At 37.9% G+C, this 9,884-nt stretch overlaps 1 protein-coding gene across 1 annotated transcript in view; it reads left to right on the forward strand.

Moving 5' to 3' along the window:
* Maob (monoamine oxidase B) overlaps positions 1–9,884 on the forward strand; it is a 96,203-nt gene that overhangs the window by 32,949 nt on the left and 53,370 nt on the right. Inside the window, exons 2-3 of the mRNA XM_028776028.1 lie at positions 7,859–7,953; positions 9,070–9,207. Of these exons, the coding sequence (XP_028631861.1) occupies positions 7,859–7,953; positions 9,070–9,207 (233 nt within the window). The remainder of the gene's footprint in view (positions 1–7,858; positions 7,954–9,069; positions 9,208–9,884) is intronic.

Consider the following 9,884-nt stretch of genomic DNA (forward strand, 5'->3'; position numbering starts at 1 on the left):
GGAAGGAAGGAAGGAAGGAAGGAAGGAAGGAAGGAAGGAAGGAAGGAAGGAAGGACTATTTTGTTACTGTGGTTCTAGTCATGGAACCCAGGGCCTCGCAAACCCTTGTCAAGTACTGTCTCACTGAGATACACCATCAACCATGGAAGAACACATTTGTCTTAGCAAGAAGGTTTTTGACAAACCTCTTACCAATATTAGCCACAAGATCTAACTGTACCTATTACTTTAGGTATGTTTTCCAGGCTACATAACAAGAAATCTCTGCTCTTACAAAAATTACTTATATCCTGTGTTCTCCAATATTATAAAAAAAATGTTATATAAGAAAGTATATAAATAGCAAATATAATTCCTGGTGGAGTTGTCTGTGCTATATTAATTTAAGTCTCTGACAAGCACAGCTGAATAGAAGCAATTTAACTTTTCCACAGAATTCCCTTACGAAAAAAAAGTTTTAAAGAATTATATAGCAAATGTTCATATTGCTAAAGAACAAGATTCTGCAATGAATGGCTTTTGCTGCCTTTGCATTATGCATTGTATCTATTCTAGCCATTTCTCCATGTCTATGTCCATCTATCACCCCCTCTTATCTGGAGATGCATTTCAAAATAAATCACACACAGATATATTTCACCCCTAATTATTTGAACACATGTCTTACTGAACAAAATTGTTGAAATGATCCATTTCCTGTCCTCCAGGAGCACACATATTACATGCTATATTCACATCCATGGATGTCACCCAAATTTCAAATTTTACAGAGAAGATGCTTTGGGGTCATGGAAATAACACCTGGGTAATGAGATATCTTGTGTGATCACCATGCTGCCTCTGTTTAACTTAATCATTGACCAGAAGGAGCCTAATCTAATCACATCACCCTGTGAAAAATCGGAGAAGCTCCAGAAAGTAGGCACTTACTCATGGTTATGCAGCCAGAAAGCAGCCCTGCCAAGAGCTTGTGCTGCAAAAGAGCAGATTGCCTTCATTTCTAGGCAGTCCTCTTATGTTTAATTCACAAGCAAAGAAAAGCAACTCCCCAGACCTGTTAAAGCAAAGGGAGAGCCCTGGGACCCAGGTATAACAGTTTCTTTCATTAAGTTCTTCTATCACACCTTCTTTTCCTTGCAAGTGCTTCTGTTTAATATTTCTTACAATTTTTCACAACGTTTGTGGCAACCACTTACAGCTCTCCAGCACTATATTCTGCCTTAAAAGTGTTTACAATTCTAAAAATTGTATTAGTAATCCATGGTACGACCAGTACTTCAGCCACAAAGCTTTTATCCTCGGGCTGTCACCAAGGAAACTTCTTTTATGCTTTAAAAACAGTGTGGCGATTGGGGATACAGCCTAGCATGCAGGAGGCTTTGAGTCCTATCCTCAACACCTCTATTCTTATCACCACAATAATAAATAAAGCAAAGGGACAGTTCTCACTTTTTTTTTAAAGTGATATTGGGTCTTGCAAGCCTCAAACTCAAGATCCTACTGCCTCAGTATCTTGAGTGGTAGGATTCTATGTGCCACCACAGAATAAAAAACAAACAAACAACAACAAAAATGCTACAGTTGTTTTCCACAGGGTATATTTATTCCGACACATCTTTTATCTAATTCTGAAGAAGATATGAAGCAGGTGAATTAAAATCTATTGACCAGTTTTAAAGACAAATAATTCACACATTCTTGAGAAAGAGAATCTGTTATTCTTGAGTGTTCTTCCTTTATGTTTGGGAGTTAGTGTTGAGGTAAAGCAATAACATATTTTTTCTAGTGTGATTGTGATGCACAAAAGATACTCGGCTGCTTTCAAACAACAAAGGGTAAACACAAATGCTTCCCATGAAGCAAGACTCATTATGATGGCTGACATTTTCTAAAAATGCCATCATTTGCATATCAAATGTGATGAAGAAGCCATTTTTATGGATTCAGGTATATTTTGAAAGGACTTCAAAGACAATCACATTTGATATCTCGAAGCGGCTGCATCTGGAAACAGGTTTCTATGGCAACTTATGGAAGCTTGATGTCTTTTATCCCTTTCAAGAGTATAAATCACCCATGGCCTAATGCTTTGATGAAGGTCTCCTTTCTCATACAAACCATTGCTGTTTGGTTTTGTGTTGTGTATTTTGATTGTCTTAGAGAAAAGGGGGCTAGATTAGTACCCTTCCAAGAAGATTTGGGATCTGTCTTTTTATCTGGGGGAGAGGGTGTGTTATAGAGAAGATGTGAATAATATCATTCGTTTCCCAAATGACAAACATATGCATGGTCTACATTGTTTCTGTTTTGCCCCAAATTTTGATGGGTAGCTTGCCAGGGAAGGGTCATTGTGAATAAAAGATAAAGAAAGGTATGGTGAAAGCCCTTCTCACTGTGCAGTAGTAAGCTGACCTTGAGTACTTCTTGCTCCAAATATATTTGGATTCTTTTTAAGGAGCATGTCTCAGGGCATTCTGATTTTAATTAAAATTCTGCCTACTTCAAGAATGTATTTCAATAACAAAAGCCTTTTGTTTTGTGAAGAACTGTGGCTAGAACACGTGTAGGACCTAGAAACAGCAATATTTCAGACCCAGCTCTGTCTTCTCCCTGTGATAGGTGTATAGCTCTTAGCAAATCTCTATTTGGTAATCTGAGAAATGGACACAAAACTTTTTGAAGGTTGAATATCTGGGAGTGTTGGAAACTGCAGTGCTGTACAAATATGAGGTGGTTATTATTATGAATTGGCTGTCTCTTGTTCTTTTGCAAAAGACCAGGGGAATCTTACCATTCTCGATGTGGCTAAAGGAAGTCAACTTCAATATGTTTAAATATTTTAGTTTCTTAGACCATATTAAAATGCTTACTACTATAAGCATACCAAAAGGACACTATTATACCCATTTACTTTTTTTTAAATCAAAAAGTCATTTCTATTAGGAGTTATCTTTGTTTAAGGATATCAAATACAACCATCAACAAACACACTTAAACACCAACTGTATCCTGTCACAGGAAGAGGAAAAGCATAGATAATTAACATCTTATCATTCAGGAAATGAGCTTTCTGAGCTCCATGGGTACCCTGGAGACAAAGGGAAAGGGGGATGCCACCCAACCCCCACCCTGTCAATCAAACCATAGTCATCTCTGTGGTCATCATTCGCTTCATAAAAGAAAACCTTTTAGAACTTTACCAGCCAGGAAAACATGTATTTTTTGGTAATGTACACAAAAGCAAGGAACTAGCTTCTTTGCTACTTAGTTGATGGGTGGTGTTAAAGGGAGATGTCACTGTGTTTCATTGATAAATAGTGGAGCCCCTTTAGGCTTCAATTCTCATGCATGATTGGTACTTAGAGTCAGTATGCTGGGATTTGAAGGGTGTCTTTACTATGCTAATTGCAAAATCTCAGGTGCACTCCTCAGAGGCTGTGCTCTTTATGTTCTTTTCCATCTGCCTTTCTTGAATGGGGAAGCTGGCTTTCAGTTCAGTCATCTCTTCAAAGGATAGCTGCTTCAGTCATGGCTCCATCTGCATAGTGCCTTTAACGTCAGACGTCTTCCTACTACATGCCTTCATGAATTTGACTTCTAATAAAGAAATTTTTGTTGTTGATGTTGTTACTCCAGACCTTTTTGGAGGTGGGTATATTTGTGCTAAATAACTAAAGAAACATTCTCTTTAACGGCGGCATCACAGGAATCCAGTTCTTTGATCAGAAGTTTGCTTGTTTTTTTTTTCTAGAATTCCCTCAAAAAAAACCCAACAACATTGTTTTGTCAGTAGTGACAGAGGTGATGAGGGGCTGTTTGCATTTGTATGTACTAAGGGGATGCCTATCATTTGCCACGTTTACAAGGTTACAGGTACTTACTTCTAGGTATTGTGAATTTCATTGTCAATTTCGTTCATCAAGATTCTCTCACGCTCTCTCTTCTGGCAAATTTAGACTGGAAAAAGGTCTTTATGTAGTGTAGATGCTTTCTGTTGCTTCCAGGACAATTACTTCTCTATTTTAAAGTATAAAGGTTTATTAAATATCACCATTTAATCTAAAGGCCATGAAACACATTGGGAGAACAAAGAACAAGGTTGATGGGGCTTTTGATTTTGAGAGTCCCACACTGTTTTGAAGTCTCCCTCAGAATCTAACTCAAGCCATTTTCTACAGCCTCAAACTGGAGGCACAAATGCTCATGACGCTGCATACCACTGATTTGTAGGTCTTTCCGATAATCTCATCTATGATCATTGGTATGCAGAAACCTTTTCCATGTAAGCTACTTGGCCATGGAAATGCAGTAATTTTGTTTGTTTGCTTTTAAGTTTTGGAGACCGGGTCTCTCTATGTAGCACAGGCTGGCTTTGAATTTGTGAAACTTTGCCTCAGCTTTCAGAATGCTGAGATTTAAATGCCTGCCTCACCAGGACTGACAAAACACAATCTTTCTGTAAAGTCATAGCATTGGATGTAGATTTCTATTATTTGTACCTTAAAGTCCTTTCTGAAAGAACCAAGTAAGTATTGTTTTGAAATATTAATTGACCCTGCTTATTAAAGTCAAGTCTCATTAACTTTGGAAGAGCACATAGTGATGATAAACTTGCTTTTGAATCCTTTTCAAAAAATCAAATATCTGTTAAAAGTAAAACAATTTTTGATGATTCTTAATTTTTAGATGTACAGCAGAATGTTTTAAGATAGCTTGCAAGAATTTGGTATATCAATATTTTAAAATGTTTTTCACTTTTTTCTCTTCTGACCAAGAATGTTGGCTAAGAGGTCATGTTTTGGGTTCACCTCTAGTTCTACCATTACTAATTGTAAAACCTATCTGACTACTGAAAATTAGGATAAAACTATTTCTCAGCCTTGTTGTGAGGACCAAGTGGACATTGTGGGGGAACATTGTACACGAAACTAAGTAAGTGCTCTCTAGTTTATAGTAGTAACTGGTAATGTAGATCCCTTAAAAATATTATCACAGTGTGTTTACAAGCTGCTTCAGGTTTTGTCAGAGCCAATTATACTGTCTAGTGGTTTTAGAGCCAATACTGTTGGTTATTAGTCATGAAAACATTTACAGTAGGATTTACTGAACATAGACATTCCCAGCCCTCTTAGAGAGTTACAGTATCTCATATTTTGTTTCCATGCCAAAATATATTAAAGGTTCCAAACCCAACATGGAAAGGAACACATGAGAAACAATGCATTTTGGAGGCAGGAAGCTCTAGAGAGTTACCTTTTGCTTACTCTTTGAGTACCCAAGCCCTGTGCCTTTATCATAACATCACTGTGGGATCCATCAACAGTTACCTCTTCTTCACCATCTTAATCACATCCTGACTGGACTCTAATTGCTTAAATTTTCCAATTCTCTCCTCCAAAAATTCAGTGCTGCCCTAAGCCATCCACATTTGTGCCAGCTAGATCAGTTTTTGTACTTTTAATTTTCTCTTTTTTTGTCAGTTGATGTCAAAAAGACATTTTGACTGTCCCCCAAGCACCCTGAACATGTTTAAAAAATTGCAAGGGATTTCCAAAAACATACTTATATGTTGCTTAAGAACATTTTTTGTGGTCATTTTCTATTTATAATTATAATGCAATACATGCAGAAAGGACTGTTTAGGCTTCTCATCAGATACTATTGGGTAGCTGTATTCATTAAAAACATAGTACTCTTTGTGGAATCTCATATGTGAGTGTCCATGAGTAATGCTGTATTTCCTTCTCAATTCTTTTGTTTAAGCCCCAGCGTACTCCCGAGGTTTATGTGAACTTGCTGATAACTGCTGTTACTATGGTTGCATGTTGTTTCATTTGTTGGACTGATGCTTGATAAGAAAAGGGTCATCAAATTGTCTGCGATTCTAAATTTAAGTAGAATATAGGTTTTTTTTTTCTGTTGTGGGGGTAAAGCTGGGAAACTGAAGTTAAAGCTCCAAGCAAACCTTGTGTTCCTATAACTGGATCATGGGATGCTTCTGTGCTATAGGTGTGACTGCTTGCAGTGAGGACTTTGGAACCTTACTCTGCCACCAACTGGAAACCTTGACTCTGCCTCTGGGGACAGGAATGAAGGGATACACAGAGCCAAACAATGACATGTTAAGTCAGACTCTGGGAAAGGGGTTTGTTGCCAGATGGAGACTGAAACCTTGAGTCATTATGCTTCTAGATTCAGATCCATGGTTTATGTTCAATGAGTTTTTGCTAACCTATAAGTTTCAGGTATGTCTTCAAAGCATGTTCATACCACTACATTGAACAATATCTTTTAGCACACAATGAGAGATGTCGTCAGAGATGAGGGCAGCTGTGAGTCAAACACTGATACTGGGGTAGAGCTTGCTTTTTTATTTTTTCTCACTGTGGCCTTTTTGTGCTTTGGTTTCCTCAGGCATAAAACAAAGCTAGAACCTTAGCTCACTAGGTTGTTGGAATGAGCTTAGTGAATCAATGTAGTATAAATTCTCCTTTTTTTCCCTTTTCATGCTTTTTGGATGGAACTTATGGTTTCACATGAGCCAGGAAAGTACTCTACTACTAAACTACACTGTTAGCATTAATGAATACAAGGAAATACAATTGTACTTTAAATGGAGTGACCATCAGGTGTGTTGCAGTAGGGGACCGAACATCACATAGTCGTTATTTTTGGAAAACAATAAAGGAGCCATTTTGTGTACCAATGGGGCACAGTAGCATTTTGACATTTCTTTGATTTTATTTGGTCCCATGTAGCAAGCAAGTAAATTCAATTTACCATACGAGTAAATATTCTCTTCAAGTCAAAAATACCAATTTGCCATCTGTTCTTGAAGGCAGTTCTTACTAAATTCTGTGAGTGGTTTTATTTCATATTTTTATATTTGGCAATGCTATGGATAGAAACCCTGGGTATCCCATATACTAAGCAAATGGCATCCTCTGAATCATCGCCATAGTCCAAGAGTGGTTTAAAGATGCAGGGTCTTGTTTGCTTTCTAATGAGTGACAGAACGGGGCTGGGTCCAGATGGGAGAATAGGTAGGGAAGAACTGGAAGGAAGACAGTAAGCGGAAACCATAATCAAGATATATTATGTGAGAAAAAAATCTATTTTCAATAGAAGTAAGAAACTTCCTTTTCAAAAGTGACCTCACATAAAAAGAGTGCTGGGCTTTAAGAGCCAAAGGACTAGATCATGTCTAGGGTGTGTTAGTGCAAGTGACTATACACAGGGAGTCAAGAAATAATTTGGACTAGATGAATAATTAAAATACGTGGATGGAAGCATTTCATTCTTCAGTGGTCAGGCATATCTGAAATGAAATGTACAAATGGTCAGTTTTTTATGACCTTAGCTTTGAAATTTTTTTTGCAACTTCCAAAAGTCCAGTTTTCTCAGTAAATACTAGGTACTCTTACAGGTGTTGAAGGCTAGCTCTCTTCCACATTGCTTCTTCTCCTCATAGTTAGACAGAAAATCGTGTGTGGGGCTAGCATGGGACCTTTTTGGTTCCAGCAAATGGATGTTCTTGTTTGTAGCCTTGTATTTACATTAGGTTGTCTGGTCTATAATTTAGTTGTTAAGATATTGATATTATTGATATAGTGACATGGAATGTTTTCTTAGATGAGGTATCCACTGCTAATGAAATTTACTTTATTCTTCCTGGAAGAATTACATGATTTCCTAGATGGAGACTCCGGATCTCTGCAGAGAGTTCTTATGTACTCCTTAGTTATATTAGAATAGACCTCGTGTGAATGTGACTTTTCTTGTTGACTGCTGGCATAAGGAGCATTCTGTAATCCTGTAACAGATTTGATCACAATGTCTTCTTGTATTGTCCCCCCAGGTATGGCAGCAGCCAAATTTCTGCATGACTGTGGCCTCAGTGTGGTGGTTCTGGAAGCACGGGACCGTGTGGGAGGCAGGACTTACACAATTAGGGTAAGATACTAAGGAAGAGGATGAGAAACATGGATCAGAAGCTGAGTTGTGTTTTTAGACTTTTGCATTTCCTGAAAGTCTCTATTACTGATCTTCTAAGATAGGGAACACAACTCCAGGATTTCCCATATAGCTCCTCTCTTGCTTCTTCTTCACAGTCACCGTTATCACCATCATCATCACCACCACCATCACCACTATCATCACCATCACCACCACCACCAACAGCAGCAGCAGCAGCAGCAGCATGGTTTTCTTGGTCATGGTCATCATAGTCGTCATCGTCATCATCACCATCATTGTTTATGAGTGCAAAGGGTGTTCCATCTTGGGACTTGTACATCCTAAGCACACAACAGTTCTACTCTAAGCTTCATTTTTATCTCTATTTCAACTCTTTCATCATTCTCCCTGTTTCAGTTTTTTACTTCATAGTTGTAGTAAACTTATGGAGCACAGTGTGATACATGTACAGTGTGGGTGATTAAATCAAGTTCATTGTTATCTCGGTCGCTTGACATTTTTGTGTCAACATACTTGAAATCTACTCTTAGTCTGTTTCTTTTTTAAATATACAATGCACTATTATCAACCAGGGACATCATAGTATGTATCAGAGCTCAACATTTACCCCTCCCATCTAGCTGACTTGTATGCTTTGATCCATTTCCCCATTTCTTCTGTCCTAACATCCACACCCGTAAGACCTCTAGTACCACTGTTATAGTCTTTATTTTTACGAATTTAACTCGTTTTAGATTCCAGATATAAGTGACATGGTGTAAGACTTGCCTTTCTATGTTTGATTTATTTCACATAGCATAATGTCCTGAAGCTACATCTATGTTCTGCTAAATGGTAGTATTTCATTATGTGTATCTACAATAGTTTTGTTTGTTCATACAAGAGAACATCAATCCGAATGACTCCAATTGGGGACGGCTAGACAGTAGGCATGTAAATCACCACAGACAAGTAGAGGTATTTCTGTTCTAATTGACTAACAAGTACCTAGATTTGCTGGAGTGTAGTCAGAGATGTGTTTGTTTTATAAGAAATGGTCTCTGAAGTGTCTTTTACAAATGGTCATCTTTATTTTTTCCCATGGACAAACAGAATAAAAATGTTAAATATGTGGACCTTGGTGGATCTTACGTTGGGCCGACCCAGAATCGGATCTTACGATTGGCCAAAGAGCTAGGGTTGGAAACCTATAAAGTGAATGAAGTTGAGCGGCTGATCCACTTTGTAAAGGTAAATATGACTCCTGCAATATTTTGATATTTTTACCATTGCCTCTTACATGTCAGTTAATGTTACTATTCTTCTCAGAAAATTGGTATAAAAATGGCTCAATCACCAAATTCATCTTTTTCATGGAGTTGCCATTGACCTGCCTCCCTCCATGATTTATCTGCATGTATTCTGTCTCTGTTTCCTAGGATTATTTGTGAAGTGTGGTTTCCTCCTCCACATCTACCCTTATTCATACGTCATGGCCTATGAGTCTTCTTTTTTTCTGTACCAACCAGGATTAACTCCTACTTCTTCATCATCATTTCTCTCAGTCAATCAGAACATCTGTGTGTAGCTCACATTGCTGAGGGCTTGAGGAATGGATGATGTTTGAAAAGCAGAAAATCTAGCAGCTTTAAACCAAATAGCTGGCACCCTTTTCCACAGAGAAAAGTGCCCCTGAGGAAGGTTCACACTGATCACGCCTCTCTGTGGCTTCCAGTTCTCCCACTATGACTCTTCATGACTCAGCTTCCTATTCCTTTGCTTTCCCAGAATCCTCACATCGATCCCAAAGCCATTGATGATAATTTGTGATAAACAAAGAATTCTCTTTTTGAGGCCTCACTATGAAGTCTCACAGAAGAACTAATAGGAGGTTTTATCTTTGGAAAAGTGTGTGTGTGTGTGTGTGT

Source organism: Grammomys surdaster, unplaced genomic scaffold, assembly GCF_004785775.1.
Source record: "Grammomys surdaster isolate TR1022 unplaced genomic scaffold, NIH_TR_1.0 263, whole genome shotgun sequence".
NCBI classification, from domain to species: Eukaryota; Metazoa; Chordata; class Mammalia; order Rodentia; family Muridae; genus Grammomys; species Grammomys surdaster.